Below are 25,845 nucleotides of genomic sequence, written 5' to 3'. Positions count from 1 at the left end.
CAGTGTTACTGGCCCTCATGTGGGATCCAAACCGGGGTCCTGCTGCTCAGAGCTGGCATACCAATTCATCTCTTAACCAACGCACCACTCGGCCGGCCCCCTAATGACATTTTTAATAACGTTTATATACTATTCTTTTAATGGAAGGCTGCAGGAATTTTAAAATCAAAATCTTTCCACTTTGCCTAGGGCAGTTCTAAGCTGGAGTGACTGACCAGAGAGGATGCTAAAATAATTTCTTTACAAAAAAATTGTTGTCATGGTTATATTTCTCTCAGTTTCCATAGCAACAGAAATGAGATTAAAAGTAAAAACTAAAGCTCAGTTCCTTTCTTTCCTGTCTTTTATTTTCTGTAAATTTATTAATCTTTATGATGTCATATTTGACTGGTTGGACACTTAGCCCTGGGAAGAGTATTCATAGTGCTACCCTTAAGGCTGGGACAAATTATAGCTGAAATCCAGAATCTTCTGGCTCAAACTTTGAAATTTTATAGTGTTTCCCCAGGGCCTCGTGCTCTCTTAAGGGTCCCTTTTTGTTGGTGGTACAACTCAAAGAATAATTTAGAAATTATTTACTTACCAGCCTTGAGAACAACCATATCCTGAAGAACGGCTTGTCCTCATTTGCTTCAGATAAGGGAATAAGAATGCTATTTCTCTTTGGATTACCCCTGTACTAGAAAACTGGCTTCTCATTTCTGTGTTCCTTTTTTTTTTTTTTAAGATTTTTGTTGGGGAATTAGGGAGGGGAACAGTGTTGGGGAATTTGGGAACGGGAACATTGTGTTTTTCCAGAACCCATCAGCTCCAAGTCAAGTAGTTGTGTCAGTCTAGTTGGAGGGCACAGCTTAGTGGCCCATGTGGGGATTGAACTGGCAACCTTGGTGTTATGAGCACTGTGCTCTAACCAATTGAGCTAACCAGCTGCCCCCTCTGTGTGTGTTTTTAACATTGGGTTTTAGGTGACACTTTTCTGGAATCAGAGAGAGAGACTGATCTTGAGGTCTTTTCCGTGTACTCTGTGATGCATTCTCCCCTCCTCCCTGCTCCCAGTTCATTGGGAACATGTATTCATAAATGAAGGATGGGAAGGTGTGGGTAGCATTTTCTGTTTAATGATTGGTTATAATGTAGGACTCCAGCTAAACTGAGACTACCTGAGGAACAATACTGTCGTATACCTTTAACTTACACTTATTGAGGAACACCAGAAAATGACTTCACTACATTTTTTTTTCCATCCCCAAAGTAGAATTTAGTAAATATATATGTAGGCAGCTTTTATCTTCCTCTTATGTTCAAAACAAACATTAACCACTCTTTCTTTCACTCTTCTGAGAATCTGTTTTGTTTCTTATTAGCTGTGTCTGTATTACTCTCTTTGCTGTCACTTGCCATGACCATCTGGATCTTTCGGATAATATAACTTCTATGCTTTTCTACTCTTCAAGGAAACTGGTAGTGACAAAAGAGAAGGAGAAGAAAGTGGGGCTGTATACAATCTATGTAAATCCTGCCAATACCCACCAGTTTGCAGTAGGTGGACGAGATCAATTTGTAAGGTGAGTTTGTGGCTCTTTTGTGTCTTTGAGAGTTTAAGATTCTGATGCATTGTGTACTACAAGGGGTCCCTTATGGAAAGGTATGAATTTCCTAGGAATTCATTAACCACTATCTTTGAGGTTTTTACCCTCTTCCAAAAGAGTTTAACTCCTTGTGAATTATTCTCCCTAATGTAGCAATCTTTGAGGGATGGCTTAACATATTATAGAGATTATCAAATTTTAAAGACGTTTGATCAATTGATCCAAGGTCCGCACATAGCAGCTAAGTCATAAACCCAGGTTTCCTAGCAAGTGCTGTAATATCTTCCACCATTTTTCATATATAAATTAACATGCACCAGAAATTTTGAATGCTGGTTTCAGATACAGAAATGATTTGACTTGGGAGCACTCAATGTGAACTTAGCATTTTTGGCTCCTGCTGTTTTGAACCACTTTTCTTTATCTGTAGTGATATTTTTGTTACTGTGAATATCTGTTGTAACACTGGCTATTGAGGCATATCCTAAGGAAAACAGTTCATGGATTCAATCCCTTTGTGTACCAGTTAATTTCGTTCTGGCCCTTATTCACAACTGTATCCCATCCCTATTCATTTGGCCTATTTTAACTATATTTCTTCTGTTGCTGAGGGATCAGTTTGAAAGGGAGAAGAGAAGAGATCACGAGGGAAATGAATGACTTTTTGCTTTCTTGATGGTGGGTGAAAAGCATTATTTTCCTTTTTAAATGAGAGCACATTTGTGTAACTATATTTTGAAATTTATTTATAAGAAAGGAGAAGGAAAGTAAGGTTTCCCCATAAAGAAGAACGACAAACAGGAAGACAGAATATTCCATAAACCAAAATATTAAATATTTAATTATTTTATTTTATTAAGATTTTATTGGGGAATTGGGGGAGGGGAACAGCATTGGGGAATCAGGGAAGGGGAACAGACAAGTTGCTGTCCTTTTGTTCTTCAGTCTAGTTGTGGAGGACGTTGCTTCACTGGCCTATGTTGGTATTATCATTGTGGTTTTCCCTGGTGAGGCAGTCACTTGCTGGCCATTGGACGGCCGCTCACGGTGGCTCACGGCAGCTCACGCTGGCTGCCAGCCACTCACGGTAGCTCATGGCAGTGTACTGCAGCAGGGGCTGCAGCCTACGCCGTCATCAGCAAGGCAGCCCAGCTCCAGGTCGAGCTGTTGTTCACCATCTTAGCTGTAGAGGGCGCAGCATCACTGTCCCTCATGTGGGATTCGAACCGGGGCCCTGCTGCTCAGAGCTGGCATCCCAAGCCAACTCTTAACACACCGCTTGTCCGGCTCCTACATATTTAAATTCTTTAAACTAATTTGCTGACATGCTGAAGTTTATGGCTTGGTGACAGTTGAGAGCTGTGATTTAGACTTAGTTTAGAGAGAAAAATGTCTGACTATCAGCTGATATAGATTTGCTGAAGAGCAATAATTGGTAGTATAGCAGTCTCCTATTCTATTTCTCTTTCCCTGGTTCATTTAGCAAACATTTCCTGAATATTCTCTTTATGTTGGATATTCTTTTTATGCAGGATATTAAACAAGGCATTGTAGAGAATACATACATATGTATTTTTCATTCATCTGTTCATCAAGCATTTACTGAGCATCTACTGTGTGCTAGATATGCACTTGGCTAGACATATTCTCTGCCTTCAAGGAGCATTTTGGGGAAACAGATATATAAGGATTATAAATATTAAGTAACATACCCAGTATCACTCATCTAGTAAGTGGCAGAGTTAGTATTTGAATTCAGATCAGACTCCTTAAATATGGTAGAAACCATTTCATTATGCTGTTCTTTCTCACAGAGGAAGTATTAAAGGCAAATGCAAGTCAGTATTTCAGACAGAGGGATGATATGTGTGGAGGTAAAGATAGCAAAATATGACATAGTATGTTCAAGGAAGCATTGTTTTTATTTGTTGTTTTTGTTTTGATTTTTGTATAATGTATGGGATCTTTGAGAAGTGGTAGGCAACCATACTAAAGAGTTTAGACTTTAATAGAAAGTACAAAATCACTGAAGAGATTTAAGCAGGAAATTTACATAAAATTTTGCATTTTAGACATAATTCTGGTGACAGTATGAAAAAGGAAATCAGTTTAGAAGAATAATACATATAATCTAGGAAAAATTGACTAAGGGTAGAGAAAGCAGATAAACTCAAGAAATGCCCCAGAGAGTCGAATTGACAGGAAAGAAATTAGCTATATAGAAGAGAAAGGACCTGGTTTCTGGTTTCTGCCTAAATTTAGGATAGTGCCATTAACAGATTCAGGGTAATGGGTAAGTTTAGAATGAGTTTAGTTTTAGAAGAAGGAGAGTTTACTTCTGGGCATCCCATTACAGCATATAGTTGGCATGTAGATATGCAAGTTCAGACAATTCAGTTTGTGAACTTATCCTGGAAAAAGTGCTACATACCTCATTGCTGAATATCACTACGGTCGTCTTTGAAGTACTCCCCTTGGGAAGCTATGTACCAATGCCAGCGCCTAGTCCACCCTTCAAAGCAATTTTGGAACTCTTTTTCTGGAATGGCCATCAGAGCTGTCATTGTATTACCCTTGATGTCCTGAGTGTCATCAAAATGTCTTCCTTTCAATATTTCCTTTATCTTCAGGTAAAGAAAAAAAATCATTGGGGGTCTGATCAGGTGTTCCAATACAGTTATTTGTTTACTGGCTAAAAACTCTCTCACAGCCAGTGCTGTGTAAGCTGGTGCATTGTCGTGATGCAAGAGCCATGAATTGGCGAAAAGTTCAGGTCGTTTTCGTCTTTTTTCACACAGCCTTTTCAGCACCTCCAAATAGTAAACTTGGTTAACTCTCCAGTTGGTACAAATTCATAATGAATAATCCCTCTGATAGCAAAAAAAGGTTAGCAACAGCCTTGGAACAAGTTCGCGAACTTAATTGTTGGACCTCGTAAATCTGGAGCTCAGAATAAGTGTGGGCTGGAGACACAGATTTATAAAACATGTCTGCATTAGTTGGTAATTAAAGCATTGGCAATGAAATTTGATCACCAAAGGAAAGTACTGATTAGAATTCTCTCCTCCATCTCCCTTTTGAGTCTCTGGCCTCTTTGAGAATGTAAGGAGAACTATGATCCATTCTCCCTGGAAAATGCACTTAAGCACAGTTTTTGGATGTTCACATACTACCTAGATGCTAGGTTAAAATTTCCTTCGAGTCCGAGAACTTAAGTCCAAACCTCTGGGAATGTCAGCATTTAAGGGATGGACACAGAAAGAAAACCCCATGAACAATATTAGGGAGTGGTTGGACGTCAAGGAAAGAGTGTTTCAGGGAAGGAGTAATGAACAATCTCGGGACGAGAGAGTAAGGCCTGAGAAGTATCTTGTTGGCATTGGCAGTTAGGTAACTGATTACTTTAGCCAGAGAAGTTGCAGTGGTGAGTTGAGGGCCAAAACTAGATGGGAATGGATTGAGAAGTGACTAGGAAGTGAGGAAGTGAAAATATTGAATGTAGATTACTCTTTGAAATTGACTGCAAGGGGAAGGACAGAAAAAGCAATAATAGGAAAGGACAGTCAGTAGAAGGAGGATATTTAGAAAGGGGGCAGACAGTGATGAGGAAGAGGTTGAGAATGGACTAATCAAACAAGGTCCTTGGAGGGATGAAATTAAGAGCAGCTGTGGAGAGATGAGACTCAGAGTTGAGGAGACTGACAGGTGAGAACAGGGATGGGATCTGTGTTGTCTCTCACTATATTTCCAGCACCCAGCATAATACTTGGCACATAATAGGTGTAATAGAAATTTGAATGAATGATTAGAGTTTGGATTGGAGAAAGGAGGGAAGGTGAAGGCGGTTTGATGATTGATGGGAATGAAGGAAGGAGAGGGAATCTTGAGAAAATAACAGGTGGTGGTTTAAGATGTGGTTGTGCTGTATGAGAGGGAGAACTGGCCAAATCCTCTTTCAGGAAAGGGTGAGAGATTTACTGACTTACAGAAAGCATGGTCCCTGCTCATGAGTATAAACCTAATTGGGGAGATAGCATACACACAAAAGCTCTATAATTTATTTCTGTGAAAATAAATGAAGTGATATAAAAGCTGAGAGCAGGGCTAAGCCACTTCAAACTGATATAGCTGAAGGTTACCCCTCGAAATGGGAAATACCTGGATAAAAGAGTTAGGATTTGGAAAGGGGTCAGGAGAGGAGGACCTTCAAGCTTAGTTGAAGAATGTCCTTTATGTGTCCTGACATGAAGCTGACTGCTGTTCATCTCACTACATCAAATTACATCTCTTCAGGGGATCAGTTCGTACATTTTTTTTTTTTTTTAAGATTTTATTGGGGAAGGGGAACATTGTATTTTTCCAGGACCCATCAGCTCAAAGTAAGTTGGTGTCCTTCAGTCTTAGCTGTGGAGGGCGTAAGCTCAGCACCAAGACCTGTCGCAGCTTTCAGTCTAGTTGCTGGGGTGGGGGGTGGCAAACTGGAAACCTTGTGAAGGGCATGCGCTCTAACCAACTGAGCCATCCTGCCTCCCATCGACAGCTCGCAGCTACTCAGCTCAAGGTGCCGTGTTCAATCTTAGTTACGGGGGGTCACAGTCTGCCAACCCATGCAGGAGTCGTACCAGCAACCTTGTTAAGAGCATGTGCTCTCACCAGCTGAGCCGTCCGGCTGCCAGTTGGCAGCTCAGCTCGGGCACAGCTCACTGGCCCGTGTGGGAATCGAACCGGCAACCCTGTTGCTCAGAGCTCATGCTCTAACCAACTGAGCCACATGGCCGGCCCACAGTTTGTAAATTTTGACATTTTCATTGCTTCTTCAACCACAGAATTTATGACCAGAGGAAAATTGATGAGAATGAGAACAATGGAGTACTCAAGAAATTCTGTCCTCATCACCTGGTAAGATTCACGAAGGGCCAGTGGCTCCAGGCTTCCGTGACTTGACCCCAAGGCTGTTCCCAAACTTATTGGTATGGTGGGAAGAGCTTGGACTTTCGAGTCAGACGCCTACCTGGACTTGAATCCTGGCTCTACCCCTTACCAGCTTTGTGATCTTGGGCAGTCAGTCACCTCACCTGTGTTGGCCACAGTTTTCTTATTGACAAAATAGAAATAACTGCCTTATACAATGATGGTAAGGCCTAATGAAATAATGTATTGTAAAATGGCTAGCACACAGAAGATAGCCAACAGAAAGCCCTCTTTCCCAAAAACGGTCACGTGTCATTGGTTGTATTCCTTTCTCTCTCTGTCTCTGTCTCTCTATCTCTCTTTCTCTATCTCTGGGAGAAGATATAGGGGAATTTGAAGGAAAATCTGTTTCCTAAAGATGGTATAACAAATGGGGTGGGGGTGGGGCATCAGTCAGTATCTGCTCCTTATTGCAGGTGAACAGTGAGTCCAAAGCAAACATCACCTGTCTTGTGTACAGCCACGACGGCACAGGTACGTGAGCAGGGCCCAGCTCCTAGGCTGGCATGCCCCTTCTGTCTAGGGAGCTGCTGAGCAGGGAGGCATTTGCCCTCTAGTGCTCACCACTGTGCTATGGCTCCAAGTGGAGCAACTGGGGAGTAGCTGCTGACGGTGAGCACACAGTGGGAGGATGCAGCAGATGACCCTTGGAGATGCCAGGCAACACTTGCAGAATGCTGCAGATGAGATTTTAGTAGAGCCTGTCCTGACATCCAGGCTCCTCGCCTGAGCAGGTTCTTAGGCCTTTGACTCATTCTTAAATTAATGAGCGTGGTCTTGCTGAGCATTCTGCTCTCCCTGGCTTGGCAGTGTGTTCCTAGTCTACTCTAGACACTTGACTTGCCTGCTGTTCCAACCGAGTAAGATGGGTGCTGTATACCTGGGCATTTAGAGGGGGCACTACTGGCAAGAAGCCCCACCTCAACCCCCAGCTCCTGATCCCAGCTTTTTTCAGCCTTTGCCTTCACTGCTGTGTGCTTGTTCTTGGCAGAGCTCCTGGCCAGTTACAATGATGAAGACATTTATCTCTTCAACTCCTCTCACAGTGATGGGGCCCAGTATGTTAAGAGATATAAGGGCCACAGAAATAGCGCCACAGGTGAGACTGTTTTTCTAGGTTTATGTAGTCAAGTCTGTTGATTTGGAGAACCACATTGTCTCATTCAGGTTGTACAAATACGAACTATGTAAAGGAGTAGGCTGCCTGCCACCTAGGACTGTGGGAGGGGGTCCCTAGTTGGGCTGGAGTTGCCATGGTCCTACTGTGCTAGAGAAGAGAGGGCTCGGGTATCTCTCACCACTGCAGTGACGTTACTAGGTTTGAGCATAAGGAGACTGGACTATTTTTTTTATTTCAGGTAACTTCAGGGTTAAAATGCTTATTAGGGAGTCCATGCAAGCCCTCCTTAGTCATTGGTACTGAATTGCCTTTTAAAACAGGGTGAGCTTGTACCTCTAGGGGGGAGGAGGAAGTGATTCTTTTGAATAAGGCAGAGGGAGAGGAATGGTATAGTACCACACCAAAGTTTGCAGTGAAGAGTGGCCTTTTTTTGTTCTGTCTGTGGTTCTTTGCTGCATAATGGAATCACCTGACAGTCTTTTAAAAATACTGATGCCTGGCTCCCATCCCTAGGCATTCTGATTTAATTGGCACAGGATGCAACTTGATTGGGATGTTTGTTTGTTGTTTTTTTAAAATATTTTTCATTTTTTTGTGTGTGTGTGTGGAGGGCAGTGTCACTGGCTCTCGTATGTGGGATCCGAACCGGGGCCCTCTGGCATCCCAAGCCAGTTCTTAACCATCGCGCCACTCGGCCGGCCCTTTCCTTTTTTTTTTTTTAAAGATTTTATTGGGGAATTGGGAGGAGGGGAACAGCGTTGGGGGATCAGGGAAGGGGAACAGACAGGTAGACGGATTGCTGTTTTTGTTCTTCAGTCTAGTTATGGAGGATGTTGCTTCACTGGCCCATGTTGGCATGATCATTGTGCTCTTCCCAGGTGAGGCAATCGGTCTCCAGTCATCGGTCGGCTGCTCACAGCAGCTGCCGGCCGCTCACGCCGGCTGCCGGCCACTCATGCTGGCTGCCAGCCACTCCCGTAGCTCATGGCAGCCCACTGCAGCCCTGCTGCAGCCTGCACCGTTGCCAGCAACTCACAACAGCCCAGCTCCAGGTCAAGCTGTTGTTCATCATCTTAGCTGTAGCGGGCGAGCGTCACTGGCCCTCAATGTGGGATCCGAACCGCAGCCCTGCTGCACAGAGCTGGCGCTCCCAAGCGAGCTCTTAACCAGCTAAGCCACTTGACCGGACCCTTTGTTTTTTCTCAGATTTTTTTTTTAAGGTTTTATTGGGGAGTTGGGGGAAGGGAACAGCATTGGGGAATCAAGGAAGGGGAACAGACAAGTTGCTGTCCTTTTGTTCTTCAGTCTAGTTGTGGAGGACGTTGCTTCACTGGCCCATGTTGGTATCATCATTGCGCTCTTCCCGGGTGAGGCAGATTGGTCACCGGCCTCTGGACGGCCACTCACAGCGGCTCTTGGCAGCTTACATTGGCTGCTGGCCGCCCGCGCTGGCTGCCAGACACACATAGTAGCTTATGGCAGTCCACTGCAGCTTCACTGCAGCCTACGCTGTCGCCGGCGACTCACGGAAGCCCAGCTCCAGGTCGAGCTGTTGTTCACCATCTTAGCTGTAGAGGGCAGTGTCACTGGTCCTCATGTGGGATCTGAACTGGGGCCCTGCTGCTCAGAGCCAGCATCCCAAGCCAGCTCTTAACCAACGGGCCACTTGGCCGGCCCTTCAGATTTTTAAAATTCCAAAACATGCTGCCTTTATTTTCAGGAAAAAAAAAAATGCTTCATGTTATCTTTATGGTAATGCTACAGTAAGCATATTTTCTTAGAATTCTGGGTACATTTCTATTCTTTAACCAATTTTACAATAAATAAGAATATCACAAATATCAACATTAACTCAATTTACAGTGAGTACAGATGTTTCCCAGTGTTTTCCAGAAATTTCATTCCAAGTCCTTTTGTCTTTCAGGTTTTCTCCACTACAATTTGTAGCAAACAGATCATTCAGCACCATCAACAGAATGCTGCTTCCCCTTCTAGTAATCAAAAAATGTTATCATTGAAGGCCCTTAAATTTTTTACTCCGAACATTAATTTTGATTGAGTCAGCCCATTATTTGTTTTCACTAGCCTCAGACCATGTGCAAAATCAGCTTAACACTACATCTGTATGATTGCCAAATGTGTTATAACTAATGAAAGTTCACAAGGATGAACACCAACCAAAAGGCCTGACTTGCCAGATGAAAAATTGTGTTTTTTTGTTTGTTCTTTTTCCCATTGGAATGAAACATTAATTCACTAAATACCAACTTCTGGCACTCAGTATTCTTCACGTCCCTTTCAGGTCTCTCCTCGTATTGCCAGGGCCAGAAGCCAAGGAGCTATACTTGTAGGCTCCCGTGCCTACAGGGTTTTGAGTTTGTTCAGGGTCCCACCATTGAGGTATACTTTCAATTTTCTGTTCAGGTCAGTGAATTCTGATCTAACTAGAGGGAGGGAGCTGTCTATCCATTCATACTACTTGCAGCATATGGGTAGCCCATATAAATGCCAATAAGTAAATCCCACTTCACTTAGTGAGAAAAATACTTAGTTATGCTCCTACTTCCATTAGCTCCCAGCAGATTTCCACTCAGTAGGCCAGTCACCCATCTGGCATCTTTTGTCTCAATAATAAGTCACTTAATAAGCACTGATTGGGATGTTTAAAAGCTCCCTACGTCGTAGTAATACACAGAGAACTTGGGAAATCACTGCTCTTTGTTGTTACCACCACTAACAGATATCTGTCATAATTTTGAGTTGGAGAGAGCAGTTAGTTTTCCTTTTTCTCTCAAGCTGGTGAGAAGAGAGGGAAAAACTTGTATTTGGCTCTTAGTCCATGGGCAGACAAAAGAAGGAGTGCTCGTCTCATGACTGGACATCGTAGTTGGGACTCCTGGCTTTTCTCACTAACTTCAGAGAGTGGATCCCTATTGTTCAGAATCTTGGTAACAAGCACATGCTTCTTATAGGCAATTGTGTGTGCCTCCACCAGTCTCAGGTCAGCTGATGACCCAGGAAGCATTGATAAGGTACCACTAACGTACACATCCCAAGGATAATCTTAGGGTGTAGGACAGTGCTGTCCAGGAGTGGGCAGAGCTGGGGCGATTCAGGTTGGGACAGTAAAGCATTAATGAGGCCTGTGGTTGCTTGATAGATTGTAGATTAATGAGACTTAGGCTGTTGCTAAGGGACTGCCAACTCCTTAACCCTTGGAACTCTTTGGGAGAATAGAAATAGTCTCAGGGCCTGGTGTGATTCTTGTAACTGTTTTACATGCATAATCCCTTGATCATGTTGTGAAAATGAAAGGAATTCTTTGGCTCTTAGCTGGTTTAGAGTTTGTGGATAACTAAATTCCTTATGAGGTAAGTATATATATATAGAGGCCTGATGCTAACCCTCATGTGGTTTATTCCCTCATTTATCATTTCAGTAAAAGGTGTCAATTTCTATGGCCCCAAGAGTGAGTTTGTGGTGAGCGGTAGTGACTGCGGGCACATCTTCCTCTGGGAGAAATCATCCTGCCAGATCATTCAGTTCATGGAGGGGGACAAGGGAGGCGTGGTGAGTATGGTGTGCTGGGCTGGCTGGCTCTCTACTCTATCCAGTCATTAAGGTAGGTTTTGGCATGGCCACTGAATTCTCACTGTGACAACATACCATGTCATATAGAGCTAGCCAGCTAAAAGGCAGTGTGGTCTGGGGGTGCCGAGGTTTCGGTGGGATATTTCCTTTCTCTTCCTGTCTTCCGCCCCTCTTAAGGCATGGTTTATTGAGAAGAGAAAGGGATCTTAGGGAAGAATCTCTGGCCTGAGCGAGATGTCTCTAGGCATAGACCTTTCCCAAAAGAAAAGCATTAGTGTTGAAGGCACACCATCCTATCCTACATAATGCCAAAGGTGTCTCCATGTCTCATTCCTTACAAGCAGCTAAGTAGTGATCCTGACTAGATTCTGAATCAGCAGATACAAGTTGGATGGAGCAATTTTCAGACTATTGGGAAAATCAGAATATTGTCCATAGATTAGATAATGTGAAATTTAATGTTAAATTTATTTGATATGATGATAGCATTCTGTTTATGTAGGACAATATCCTTGTACTTAAGTATTTAAGGGTGAAACGTCATGCTTCCATTTAAATGGATACAAATATAATGTATATAAATATACAGGGGGAGAGCAAATGTGGCACATTTTTTTTTCCCCTAAAGAATAAGCAGCCTGCTATACAACCCATGATCACATCACAGCCTGCCTGACTTGAATTCTACAGACAACCTCCATAGAGATAGGGCACAAAGGAAGCATAGAATCAGCAGCTGGGGCGTGAAGCCTGGTCAGCTCTTAAATGTACCTAGCTAACCATATATATTTTTTTCTTTTTTGAGACCCAGAGTCAGGAAGGAGTTCAGTAGCTTTCTATTACAAGGTTTTTGGTCTGCAGAAGATACGAGAGAGAAGGTTTGGGAGACTACATTGTACTGATTATCCAAGATAGTCTGGTTAAGAGCCTCCAAGGGATGGCTGAGATAGCTTAGTCTCTCTTCATTTTCATCCTTCTAAACTATGAGGAGTTGCAAAGAGCCCACTCTCTCTTGATGAGGTTTATCCAGAGTGGTGTTAGAATTTATAATGGTTTTCGTGCATTCGGGATCCTATTCCTTCTTGTGTGTTTTTTGCCCTGGGGTGAGGCTATTTTAGATTTTCTTCTCGTTGCCTCTAAGTTTTTGGAACCTGTGACCAGTGTAGATCCAAGGTTTCTATGGCCTGAATGTAAATGGAGAGGAGTCTAGAACTCGAAGGTGTGTGTCACTGTTGCCTGCTTCATTTCCTACTCTCCCATAAGTCCTCTTCTATCATCTGCAGTGAACAAACCCAAAACACTGGAGTCTTAACAAGAATTCTGCAGTAGGCATATTGTCAGAAGGAAGTCAAAAGAGGCCCGTGAAATTCTTTCTTGATCATAAACTATTGTCTTGAATTCTGTTCCAGCGAAACACAGGGCTGAATGCCCTTCCCCAGGCCAGCACTTATCTATTTTCCGAAATCACTTTGCAGGCCAGTTTGCTTTCAGCTCAACCAATATTAGGGTTTGATGATTAATCTCGGGCTCAGGTGGGGAGGTTATCAGCTTGGGATGGTTGGGCTCCAGGCCTGATTTTTAGTGGTCATAAGAATGAGAGGCTAGACCAGGGGTCGGCAAACTTTTGAGATGGAAGAGCCACCAGGGCGTCAGCAAACTGCAGCTTGCGAGCCACATGCAGCTCTTTGGGTATGTACATGTGGCTCTGGAGTAAAATTGGAAATGAAGATAAAACTATCATAGTTTCATTTATAAAAATTTTAAAGGATATTATTCACATAATGGTGATTATGTAAAAATATATTTATGGCTCTCGAATAATTTTTCAATTGTTGTGAGGGACAGAATTGGCTCTTCCAGGGATTGGCAAACTTTTGAGACAGAACGTACCCAAAGCGCCGCATGTGGCTTGCGAGCCGCAGTTTGCCGACCCCTGAGCTAGACCATGAAGTATAGAGGCTGCGCCCTGAAGTGAGTCTCCTGGCTGATTCTTGCCGCTGTGAAGCTGAGTGACCCATGTGCTTCTCACTTGGCTTCCCTCTGTTTTTGTTTTTTTGTCTTAATCTCCCAACAGTGGGGTCACCAGGCACCAGTCTCAGTGCAGACTTATAGCAGTTCTGTATCATAATGAACCTTGCCTAGGTCTCTTGACTCTGTTTTTCACTAACTAGTCCTTCCTTTGTTCCTATTCAGGGACAAGGGTGGGGGATGTCAAAGGACAAGCCTTAGTCTCCCCAGAGCATTTCATTGCTTCATCGCATTCCCTGCATCCCCTAGCCCAGTCATATAAGGCCAGAGCGCTCCTCCCTGCTCAGGCATTATTGACAGGATAACTCTAGGCATTTAGACGGGTTCTGGTGAAGTGACTGGGTACCCTGGCCTAGAAGCTGTCTGTCAGTTCCCACTAAAGGCTCCAACTCAGGCACTGTATGTCATTTATTCTGTTGTTCCTTTTGCCATTGGCTTTGTCCTTAGTCTTAAGTTCCAAGGAATTTCTTCCTTGTGCTTTTTAGTTTCAATGATTTGTTCAAGCCGAGTTAGATTAGAGTAGAGGGGTAAGGGGCTTAACGGAAGGTGGATGAATGAGTTCAGGTTTGTGTGTGTAAGTTGTCACATATCTTTTGGTAATGTTCCCCGGCAGTGGAGTTTCTGTCTAGTGCCTCCTTGTGCTCCAGATGCTGGGACCTCTTCCACACTTCCTGAAGGAGCCCAAATAAAAACTCTGCAGTGGGCTGTTATGTGGAGTGAAAAAAAAAAAAGAAATAAGGTTTCTACTTGACTCTTGGGCTCAGACTTAGATTCAGAGTTTTCTGAGCATTTGCTTATTTGTAAAATGGAAGACTAAGAAGACTGCAAGTCTGTAGGTCAGTTTTATTTTCCATGCTGGCCCCTGCTTCCCTCAGCTGCTCTGTGGCGCAGGCAAGGCAGAGGTTGGTCCACAGAGAACTGAGCGAGGCTTTTTGCCAGGGGTTGTTTTCTTGGACTATAGGGCAGCTGCAAGGCGGGGTGGGTGAGGTGAGGAGTGGCTAAGACCACACCTTCTTCCTTCTGGGTGCCTTTCCTATCTATTCCTCATCTGACTAAAAGGCCAAAAATGCTTTAGCAGCTAGATCTGGACCAGCTCTTTTTGTGCGGACGGAAGCTTCCCTGCCCTGCCCTGTTAGGGAGGCTGTAGTTTCCAAGTCAGACAGCAGGGGACATGGGGGCCTTCTGACAGAAGAAAGCTACTTAAGGCAGAGGCCTGCCCTAGTTCCTTTCTCCTGCTCAGTGAATACACCCGAGAGTTCCCAGGCAGACATGAATGTGCCTCCACTACCCCACCGCTCCCCACCTCGGCCTCTGCCTAGCCTGTGCCTGCCTTCAGCTCTGGTAAATAGTGCCAAGTGAATGTAATTGTTCTCTGACTGACTTCTCTGGGGGCTCAGCAGCAGCTGCTGCTTGCTTCATTTTTTAAGTTACTTGCCACTTGGTGAAAGCCACTGAGATGGCTTTTCCCATCCTTGGGCAAGTTGGAGCTTTGGAATCGATAGTGAATGAGGACATGTGGACCTCAATGCCTTTTTGTGAAGCCCGGCCAGTCACCTGCCTACCCCTCGGGCTGTGTCTGGGGAGGAGGCCACCCCGGCCTGTCCGTAGGCAATGAGATGGGCCTGGTCTTATATCCCGTCCGCGTCCAGGGTTTCTTCTACGTCCAGGGCCCTTTGGCTTAGCCTCATGGTGGGTGGGCCTGCCTTTCCAGCAGCTGCCTCAGCCCTGAATCAGGATCGCTATTTGGCTCAAGGTGAACAGAGGTTTTTAAAGCCTAGTCCCGCATGCCCCTGAGCCTGTGCTCTCCGCCTGACCAGGTGAACTGTCTTGAGCCCCACCCTCACCTGCCCGTGCTGGCAACCAGTGGCTTAGACCATGATGTCAAGATCTGGGCACCCACAGCTGAAACTTCCACTGAGCTTACAGGATTAAAGGACGTAAGTAGCTGACCGCCGTTGTTGTTATTTACGAGTCTTATTGTCATAGAAAGGAATGACTTGCTGCCCAGTTCTTTAAAGACACTGCTCTAACACCCTTCCTCCCCCACATTCCTGTCACTGCCTGTCTAGGAATTGTCCCAGTCCAGAGGGCAGCTTTGAAGTGCCTTTAGTTCATGCTCAAGTGGGGAGAGGACGTTTTCAGGAAGAATTGTTCTATTTTAAAGCTTCCCACATTCTTAGTGGAGGAACCTGAGGCTTCCTTTCCTAATCTAATCTACTCCACTTCAATTTAACAGCTCCTGAGAGAGCTTTTATTGAGATAGGACACTAGCCTTTTCTGATCAGGTCCATGGTCCCTACTCATTCCCTACCCGCCACGTCTCCAACCCTTTCGGGTTCCAGGTGATAAAGAAGAACAAGCGAGAGCGGGATGAAGATAGCTTGCACCACACTGACCTGTTCGATAGCCACATGCTCTGGTTCCTTATGCATCACCTGAGACAGAGACGCCATCACCGGGTAAGCTGGAGGGGGACGTAAGCTCCCAAGTTCCAGTGCACACTTCCTCACTGCTGTAAAGAGGAATTGGGTGGTCTTGACTGGGTTTCCTATCCATTGTCCCTCGTTCCTGCCCAAGCCCTGCTGTAGCCTTAGAAGGCCACCCGCAGAAATGGGTCTGTTTTTTGTTGTCCGTTGCATGCACACACAGTGCTGTCTTCATAACGGCATGGCCATTAGGATGGGGAAGGAGTTGAGAAGAAAGTGTGAGTCTCAGGGCGACCCTTCTTTTCCCCTCTCATGCCACAAGAGGCACAGGGCACGGGTTAGCAAACTGTGGTGGTTCGTTGGCTACCTGTTTTTGTAAATAAAGCTTTATTGGAACACAGCCACGCCCATTCTTTTATGTATTGCTGGCTGCTTTCACACTGCAACAGCAGAGTTGCAACAGAGATATGGCCCATGAGTCTAAAATATTTACTCTGGCCCTTTAAGAATACTTTTGCTGACCCCTGGCCTAGAGTATCTGAATTATAGCTAAAACACCCAACAGGTTTGTCCTCGTTCCAGGGAAGTTACTAACAAGACTTTCCCATTCTACAGCGTTGGCGAGAACCTGGGGTTGGGGCCACAGACGCAGATTCGGATGAGTCTCCCAGCTCCTCAGACACATCGGACGAGGAGGAGGGCCCCGACCGGGTGCAGTGCATGCCGTCCTGAGGCCTCATACCGAGGAGGGGCGGGCTGGGGCTGCCAACCCGATCCTGCCTGGGGAGCCGTTTCCTGGCCCAGGCCCTTTACATTCAGCAGAAACGCACTTTGGACTTTTTGCTTTAGTTAAAAGAAAGACATCCCAGGAAAAGGACAAACCGGAGAGGAGTCAACCTGCAGAGAGTACCTAGGGGTGGGGTTGAGCCCTGGACTGGAGTTCTATGAAAAGGTGCAGAGGACTCGGCAGAATGGCCTCTCCCCAAAGCTTTTATTTTGTGGGGGGAAAGGGGCGCCTATCTTGTTAACTGGTTTGGGATAGGGAATGAAGTTTCTTTAATCTCCCTTGTTTCTTGGGTGGGGGTTGGGGATATAACTGGCTATTCAGTACCAAGGGTCCAGAGTGGGGGTGGTGGAAGTGCCACTCTTTCTTTGGTTTAGGTTTTTGACCTTTTTTTTTTCCTTTACGTTTTGAAAATCTATGACAGTTTTATTATTCCCCCCACCCACCCCGAGCAACCCCATCCCAGTCAGTATCCTGTTTTTCTGGGAAGTCCTTAGAGCCCCTAACCATTCCACACTCTTTACTTTCTTTCCACCCCATTCATTCTCTGTACTTACCACAGTGTTTTGCACTTGATTATGTATCCTTCACTCTCTCCTCTTTATCCCAGTACCCCCTAAATAGGTCTGGTGAGGGAGGTTGGGGGGAAGTGGGAGGAGGGGCAGAAGTGGAGGAAGAATAGGAAGGATGTTACCTCTTCTGTTACTTTAAAAAAAAGTTTGGTGGCAGCAATCTCCCTGCCCCTATCACTGTTAGAGGCCTAATTTTATATCTATAAATATATTAAAAAGCAAGTCAAACTTGGATGTATCATGTTAAAGTTATTGTTAAAATTTAAAAACCTATACTCTATGACTGCAATAAAGGGACTTACAGGAGAGAGTGAGCGAGAGTAATGATGTGGAGCTGATACCTGGGGTCGGCCTGCCCTCTGTGTGGCCATTGGAGATTGGGGCTTACCGTTTAGGTTGTAGGAGGCTTGAGAATGGAATAATCCTCAGTTTTGCCCTTCCCTGCTTTCCTGCCATGGTCTCAGGGTTGGGGAAACAATTGCTTTCAGCTTTTTGCCTCAGATCTACCTCTCCTTCAGTCTTATGGGGGTTCCCAGGATGGCTCTTCTAACCAGAGACTGGCCCATCTTTAAAACTTGACCGAGCTTTGATTTCAGAAAGGGTCCTGCCACTGCAGACCGTCTCTCCTAGTATCATGTGACAGAAGACACTCACTTAACCTTTAGCTGCTTGATTCTTCACACCGTCCAACCCCATACCAGCTCCCTTCCTAATAAATAGAAGAGTATCTATAGGAAAAGACGTCCTGGGTTTGGCTTTATACCTTGTCCACCTCTTGATATCTTGGGATTGAGGAACACGTCATTAATCATAGGATTGATTTAAGGTGGCTGGGCCTTGGACACCTGTCTGACTTAATCACTGGCCACTGAATATGAAAGTCCCAGTTGAATTCTTGCCCTTAAATTTAAGCTTTTGCTGCTATTTCTCTGCACCCCCAACCACAGATTCTGCATCCTGGGACAGATTCTGCTAAAACAGGCCAGGAAGGAAGGGAAGAGTGAAAGCATGGGATTCCCAGGCACGCCTTCCTCCGGCTCCTTTCCCTAGCAGCTCTCATCCCAGATGTTAGCTGCTGCCCTTCCTTCCTGAGGTAGAGAATGTGTGGTGACTGAGTAGTCTGTCTCCTGTTGCTAATGGGGTGATGGAGTGGGCTAAAAACCGTGCATTCTGGAATTTGTTGTATATTTTCTCTTAGTAAAGCTTTTTTTTCCTTGACTGCTGCTCAGTGTGATGTGGGCCATTCATTTGTGACGGGCTATTTTTGATCCTTCCAATATAGGTGCATGGCCCTGCCCTTATTACAATTTTAGGAAGTCCATTCTGGGATATCCATGTTTTCCAGTGCTTGGGCTCCAATTGGAGACTGTTGTAAGTGGAATAGGCCCCATAGCTCAGTGATACGTAGAAGGTGGGGGAAGGGAGAGATACTGTTAGGCGTGTTTTTCTGGTCTCTGTTCCACGGTGCCATGAGGGATTTGCGGGTAAATATTGCTCCCTCTTCCTTCCCAGTCATCCAAGATCCTGATCATTTATAGAAATCCTACAATCAGTCAGGTACAATTACAGTCAATCTCCTTTATTCCAGGGTTAGAACAAGGCCGTGTACACCACACACGGGAGCACAGGACAGAGCAGTCTCAGCTGAACAGGGTGGGAGGGCAGGTTAGTCTTTTTAGATGATTTTGCCTTACAGAGAAATGATTAGACTGCTAAAAATGGCCCCGTCTTCCTTCTCACACCTCATCCTCATGCTCTCCTCTCTTCAAAGGCAGGCTCCGTACACATTCTCATTCATGTTCTTGCTCTCACTCTCATGTGACATATCCTGACTGGAAAGACAATTGATGTTCATTTCCCCCTCCCAATTCTATAAGTCTCTCTCTTTGAGGGAGAAGCCAGACGGGGCTTGGGGAACTTGGAAAGGTCCTTTAAGGCAAAACTGTGGAGTACTCGAGGTGTATGTGTTAAGGCAGGTGTCCGCAGCCGTGGCCAGAGGGGGCAGGCAGGCTGGGCTGGGCTGGGAGGAGCGGGGGCTCTCCATCCAGTCTGGCTTCTTCCCGCTTCCAAACAGCCAGCCCTCCCCTCCCACTAGCGTTTTGCTCCCACATCTGTAAAGCCCCTAACTTAAACTTTCTCTAAATAGTCTGTTGAGATTATGTGAATTTAGTTAAAAGTTTTCTTTTTTGTTTTGACTGTGTAGCAACTTGACTCTGCAGCTCCCTTCACTGTGGCATTCCCCTCCCATCCCTGCTCTGGCCTAGACAATAAGTTAATGCTAGACACCACAAAAAAGGGCTGACATGGCAGTGCGGGTTTAATATACATATATGTAGAATATATATGTACACACAGTTAGCACGGTCAGGGTGGGGAGGGGCATATGGGACAGGCAGGAGGCTGGGGTCACTGTACTCTAGTGATTTGGCTAGGAGGCGTTCACAAGCCCAAGGCGCCAGGATATTGAGGGAGAGGGGTTACCAAGTCCCCTCCTGGATTGATTTGGGGATCAGTACAAAGGAAAACACTCATTTCTTCCCTTCTTTCGGGCTTGGGGTGTTCTAGACCAGGGAGCGGGAAGGCTGCCTACAATAACCACACTGGGACCCTGTAGGTGGGGGCGAAATTGAAGTTAAAACCTAGGGATCTCATTCTCCAACCTCCCTAGGCTCACTGTCAGTATGTGCAACAGTCTGAAGAGGAATAAAGGAGTGGAAAAGGGGCCCCTCGGCCCCATCTCAGGCTCAGGGGAGCATTGTCCTAGCACAGTCTCTCCAGAGCAGAGGTGGGTGGGGGATATCTAATGCTGGGTGCTCTGTGGGGTTTGAATTCTGGGGTCAGGAAAGGATCCCGTGGTCCTCTGTCATTAGAGCCCTGGCTCATACCCATCCTAGGCCCCTGAAGGGTACAGCATGGGGTACAAACACTGAACTCGGGCTGTGCCCCTCCCAGGTGGGAGTTGGGTAGCCTCTTCACCTTCCGCTGCTTTTCATTAGATGCACCTACCTCTCCTGTGCCTCACTCTACCTCAGCTCTTCAATGTAGGATAATGTAGGTCCTTTCTGCTCTCACACGTGAGACATGGAGGAAGGGGAAGTAGGAGGAATGTACCCATTTCTATATGTATAGAAACAGCCCCTCCTCCCCGTAGAGTGGGGAAACAGCCCCCCCCAGCCTCTGACCCCCAGCCCCTCACGAGGAAGAGGAGCTAGATGAGCTAGACATGTAGACAGACAGCCAGAGCGTGCGCACTCGCACACACACGTGTACAGTAAGGGGGTTAGGACCAGGTTAGTAAGTGGGTAGATTTTGGGGGGGTTGCCCTTGTCCCCTCCCCTGGAGGATTGGGGAAGGGAGTGGTTCGATGAAGGTCCAACCTTCCTCCTCTTCCTCCCCCTTGCTCAGGCTTTCTTCGGTGGAGGAGCCAATTTGATGATCTCTTCCTCAGAAGGCTGCCGGATAATGTCTGGGGGCAAAAAGGGATGTGTCCAGGGACGGAAGTCGTGGGAGACACCAGGCAGGCCCACTGAGCATCAGCCTTCATCCTCCCACCACAAGGGCCATCCATGGGAGGGGGTAGAGGTGCACAGTGAAGGCATGGCCTCTTACCTTTGTACTTTTTGGCACTGGGGATACGGGTTAGCTTGGTGTCCAGTTCATCCTCCTCAGAGATCTTCAGAACACGGGTTCTATAGTCGACCACCATAGTGAGCAGGTCAGGACGGCGAGAGATCTCAAAGATGTGCTCAATGTAGGAGAGGTTGTCTGGAGCAAGGCAGGAGACTGATGGTCAGAACTAAGCTGTAGAGGTCAGTTTCCCTCATTCTATCAGACCAGGCTTACGGGACCAAGGTTGAGTTGCTCACTTGTTATTGGAAGGGGCAATACTGGAGGAAGAAAGGCTTATAAGCCAAGAAAAGAAAGTTAAGGCATCAAAAAAACAGGACAGAAGACGATTCCCAAGAAGGGCAGATCGTCGATCAATGAAGTTTCTAGACTATGGATTCAGAATGAGGGATTTAGGTTAAACACCACGTCTGATAGGGATGTGTGTGTTGGCGGCAGGCAGAATAAAAATGAACTGGCCTTCCAAATACCCCGTCCCCACCTTCCCACTTTTCCTCCAACCAGTATCAGAATTTCCTGATAGCCCAGGGGGGACTGGAGGAGTGGAATCTATAGACAACCCAGGAGAGCTGTGCCGAGGGAGAAAGGTAATTCTGAATCAGAAGGCACAGCCGTGACCAGAGGATGGTTTCCATGGCTTGGCCAGTCCTGGGAGATTGCCGGCACCCTTAGACCCTCTTATCGGGCTTTTCCCGTCTGACTTCTGCAGTAGAACTAACGTCCTCCTCAGCCTCCCTCCCTGCCATCAGATTCATGTCTTTGAAGGGCCCTCGGTCACGCACCTCACCTATCAACTACCCTGTCACTTAAGGCCCTTCACGGCACAGTCTTAACTTACCTTTCCAGCCACTTCTAAACATAACCTATGCCCCGGCAAGTTAAGCAGGACCCCTTGCTTTTCCGAACACACCAGACAACTTCCCCACCTCTGTGACTATCGTCCTTGACCTAGCATGACCTTTGGATTCTGCCTTGGAAATCCCACTTGCCATCGAGGGCCATCTTACATACCAATTCCTCCCTAAAGCCCCTCCCAGAGCAGTGTTCTCTAAAAGTGGATAAGAAAATCTTATAACCTGTGGTTTTATTTTAAATAGTATCACTTTTAACCTGTATTTTAATATTCGATTACGTATGTGATAATTGCACAATCATATCTGAATAAGATTTTTTACTGACAAGGGCACACTGAAGAGGGTAAAGACCACGGCCCTAGAGCTCCTCCTGTCCTGCCTTGTCAGAGAGGAGTGCACACTGTGTGTACAGGGGCTCTGAGCTCATTTCTGTTTGCTCAGTGAAAGCCCGAGAACGGCTGCGGCGTGCTCCGGCGTCTGCCCCACCTTTGTCCAGCTTGTTGTGGCTCTCCAGGAAGCTAAACCAGGCGCTGCCTGTGGTGATCTCCTCACTCTTCTCACTGGGGATGTCCTCCTTGCAGGCTGATTTGAGCTGCTCCAGATCTTCAAGGGTGATGTTGTTGGTCAGGTCCTGGAGGAGGGTCCCGTACTCAGCCATGACTGGGGTTGGGAGGAACAGAGGGAGAGGAGGCTGAGCTTGAGCTTGGGGGTCTGGTTCACTCGCTGGCATGTCCCACCCCTCCTCTACCCCGCCAGGCAGGTGCCTAGAATGGGGCTGGGGCAGGCCAGGGCTGGAAGGAGAAAAGACCGAAGGGGGGTGGGAGTAAACAGGAAGATATTTGGAAGCTAGGGACCAGGCTGGAGCCTAGAGTGACAAGTCACACCTCCTTCCCCCCCCCATCTTTTTTTCTTCATTTTACCCTCTCTAACAGTAACCCTGGCAACAGCTCCCCTGGCTGAGGAGGCGGTTACCATAGCAACCGGCTCCTGACTTTCTACAGGCTGCCTTCAAGTCTCCCCCACCCCCAATCACCTCACCCACCTGCACCCCACCCCTTACAAAAAAAAACAAACCAAAACCTCCAAAACAACGACCACAGGAAGAGGCTTGCTATGGCAGCGAGAAGCTAAAAAGAAGGGGCTAGAGAGGGTTGGTTGGATCTCATGTTCTATCTTCCTTTTTTCCCCAGAAGCAAAGGGGTTGGTCCTTCACTTCAACTTCCTATCACCCCACAAATGACTCATTTTGGATGGATGCCTAGTTGCTTGGTCTAATGGTCCTCTGGCCCCTCTGCTCAGCCCTGTGTTCAGTCATTAGGGCTCAGAGGGTGGGGGCAAGGAGAGGCAAAGCAGGGAGTCACCCCCACCTTTGTGGAGCCCATTTTCTCCCTTGGTTGCTGCTGGGCCTCCACACAGCCGTCTCCCCTAGTCTTTGTGCTGTGCTTGCAGCCCCCACGCCCAGGAATACCAAGCGGCTGGCTCTGGCCCCCTGCCCAGTTCCCAGGCTGGCTGGGTGGCAGGGGGAAGGGGTTTAGATGCAGCTTTGGGAGAGTCTCGCAGGAAGGCGGCTGCCACTCGTGCTTGCGTCAACATCTGGCCAGCACTACCTTCAGCATGACCTCCCAAAGGGGGCTGGGCAAAGCGAGCTCTCACCTAGGCCTTCACCCCACCCCTCTTTCATGGAGATCCTTAGGTGAAATGTAGAAGACATTCAAGGCCCTCCTTTCACTCACTAAGACAGGAACTGGCTCAGACGAGAAGAAAGAAGGTCAAACTTTGGAATGAATTTTCTGGATTTGATATGAAACTCTAGTGGTGAGTTTAAAAGGGCTTTTTTTTCCCCACAAGGAGTATATATGTTACAATCAAAAGTAAAGGATTTTAGAAAGTAAATTGTCATAAATACTCTGTGGTTACACCAAGGGGCGGAACAAGGAACCAGATGACCTTGTACTTGACTGAGACTACCCACAAATCATGCCAACAATGGGCTGGGAATGTGGCAGATAGAAGGGGGCTGGTTGACACCCCCCATTTTCCTTATACCTGGCCAGGGAAACTGAGGCAGCGGGTAACATAGAGGCATGGAACCAGAAGTCCCCATTCCCAGCCCCCTACTTGGACCAGAACAAACAAGTCCCCCTTGGTGGCAGGCACTGTGACACAAATACACAATGAGCCAGGCAGCAGGGCCAGCACGACCCCCACAAGAAACAGGCACTAATAGGCATGCTCACTTGCACACCCAGGTGCAACCAGACAGAAGGGCCCAGCGGTGGCCCTGCCAGGCTGGGCCAGGAACAATGCTCTCTGACTGTCAGCACCAGGAACCGTCTCAGCCTTGAAATCTAGGTCACAGCAGAAGGCTCTGGAGCCCAGCTGCCCCCTCCACTGATAATCCAAGGACAGAAAAGCGGGGGAGGGGGGTGAGGGCAAAGGGGATAACGGGGAGGGGGTCCAGAGATGAGAAGAATGGAAGCACGGGGGTGAGGAGAGCTGAAAACGAAGGGGCGGCATGGGAAGGAGACAGGAAGACCCTGCCCCTATGGAGGAGACCCTGGGACCAAGCCATCAACTGGAAAATGGAGCAGAATTTAGGGTGATCCTGCCCTGCTTTCACATGGAAAAGTTTGTAAATAGAGCCGGTGGGAGGAAAGGGGGGGAGAGAATGTGTGTGTGTGTGTGTGTGTGTGTCTCCTGAGAGGAGTTAAGATTTCGGGCTCTGAACCTAAAACACAGGAGGTGGGCGGGCAGGGACTAATGTGTGTGAGACACTCACCCACATAGGCTGGGGCGGTGGGTAGGAGCTTTCTAAGAGTGAAATAGATACAAGGACGCCCTTTAGAGAGACGGGGTGGCATGTTCCAGTGGCAGGGGGACGTGTGTGTGCCCGAGTCCCACTATGGGCGCTCACCCCTGGTGCGGGCACAGGCATGGGAGGCAGTTACTGGTTCAGCGGGCGTGTGGTTGTACGGGCCATGGATGTGCGCGTGCCAGCACTGGATATGGACGGCTGTGAGTGTAGGTGGTCTGTGTGTCTGTATGTGTCTGAGCCAGCCGAGGGTACGTGTGAGAAGACAGGTCACCACAGGCTCATATCAAGAGAAAAGAGGAAGGGTGAAGGGACCCTACAGAATGGAGGAAGACAGCTGGGCTTGGGAGAGGGAGAGAGGCTGCAATTGAGGAATCCTGCGGGAGGGACGCAGGGAGCACAAAGCCCAGGAGGAGAAGGCGGCTGCCTCAGCTTGGCGGTTACCATGGCAACCTCTGTTCTGGGTGCCCCCGTCTCAGTCCTGGACTATGACACCAATGGATGGGAGGGTGTGTGGGGAGTTGTAAGAAAGGACAACTTGGAGTAAGGCCCCTTGAGGGTGCAGGGCAAGGCAGCTGGACTGCCTTCCTCCCCAGAGACAAGCCGGCCCATTTGCCCGTCTGGGTGTGGCAGCAGGGCTAAGAGCAGGATAAGTGGGGGGAAACTTTTGGGGTGCAAGGAGGTAGAATCTCTTTATGTGGCTCTCAAGTCTCACTGATCATTGTCCCTGGGGTGGGCTGGCCATGCTGGGGCTTGACAGAAGTTTGGCTTCTTCACCCTCGTTCCTGCGAGTCACACTCCCTTAGGGCCTATGTCCCCGTCTCCTGCCCTCCTACACTCTGAGGAGTCCTCCTAATCTCTGGAGCAGCACAGAGGCTGCCCAGGGAACACCAGGCAGCCTGGGTGGAGGCCATTCTTGGGACAGGATACCAGGGCAGGAACCAGGAACCGGAGCCGAGGCTGCCAGGAAGTCAGCCCCTTCCCCCCCCAGATCATTCTGTTCTCTGCTCACAACTTACTCACACCTTCCTTCCTCCCGCCCTGTCCTTCCAAGCTGGCCCCAGGTGGAGCCCTAAGGTCCGACCAACTTAGGATGCCAAGGCAGAAGGGCAGAGGGCAAGGACCACTCATTATATATTGACCTGTAGGGGAGGACCTGGGAGCATGATAGGAAGATGATCCCTGGGCACTGGGGGAGGAAGGAGCAAGCCCTGGGGGCATGTTGAGAACCCTAGCAAAATGGGACCAGCACCTGTGGAGGAGGTGGCAACACCAAAAGATTTCTGTGCAGTTTGACATTAATTTGTGATTATCCCCACTCCCTAGCATTTGCTTCCAAATCCTCAATAAATTTAAGAAAGCCTGAGGATTAAGAGCCTCCCTCACATCTGCTGCAGCTGTGTAAGGCTGAGGGGCGGGGCCTGGAGATCCCTGCAGTGGGCAGGAGGGGACTGGTAGCTTGTAGGCACTC

General features: G+C 47.2%; 2 protein-coding genes across 15 annotated transcripts in view; one reads left to right on the top strand and one right to left on the bottom strand.

Moving 5' to 3' along the window:
* DCAF8 (DDB1 and CUL4 associated factor 8) overlaps positions 1-18,304 on the top strand; it is a 47,246-nt gene extending 28,942 nt beyond the window's left edge. For all 13 annotated transcript variants that reach the window (XM_019649638.1, XM_019649649.1, XM_019649641.1 and 10 more), the window contains 8 exons: positions 1,455-1,565; positions 6,416-6,488; positions 6,977-7,034; positions 7,552-7,659; positions 11,120-11,250; positions 15,117-15,236; positions 15,642-15,758; positions 16,341-18,304. In XM_019649638.1, the coding sequence (XP_019505183.1) occupies positions 1,455-1,565; positions 6,416-6,488; positions 6,977-7,034; positions 7,552-7,659; positions 11,120-11,250; positions 15,117-15,236; positions 15,642-15,758; positions 16,341-16,457 (835 nt within the window). In that variant the 3' untranslated portion in view covers positions 16,458-18,304. The remainder of the gene's footprint in view (positions 1-1,454; positions 1,566-6,415; positions 6,489-6,976; positions 7,035-7,551; positions 7,660-11,119; positions 11,251-15,116; positions 15,237-15,641; positions 15,759-16,340) is intronic.
* A 330-nt stretch (positions 18,305-18,634) lies between these two features.
* Positions 18,635-25,845, bottom strand: part of PEA15 (proliferation and apoptosis adaptor protein 15) — a 9,759-nt gene continuing 2,548 nt past the window's right edge. For both annotated transcript variants that reach the window (XM_019649651.1, XM_019649652.1), the window contains exons 2-4: positions 22,049-22,222; positions 20,691-20,846; positions 18,635-20,547 (exon numbers count right to left, since the gene is read on the bottom strand). In XM_019649651.1, the coding sequence (XP_019505196.1) occupies positions 20,483-20,547; positions 20,691-20,846; positions 22,049-22,220 (393 nt within the window). In that variant the 5' untranslated portion in view covers positions 22,221-22,222 and the 3' untranslated portion in view covers positions 18,635-20,482. The remainder of the gene's footprint in view (positions 20,548-20,690; positions 20,847-22,048; positions 22,223-25,845) is intronic.

The sequence above is a fragment of the Hipposideros armiger genome, unplaced genomic scaffold (genome assembly GCF_001890085.2).
Source record: "Hipposideros armiger isolate ML-2016 unplaced genomic scaffold, ASM189008v1 scaffold_134, whole genome shotgun sequence".
Lineage (NCBI taxonomy): Eukaryota > Metazoa > Chordata > Mammalia > Chiroptera > Hipposideridae > Hipposideros > Hipposideros armiger.
This window is presented reverse-complemented; position numbering and strand designations above follow the sequence as displayed.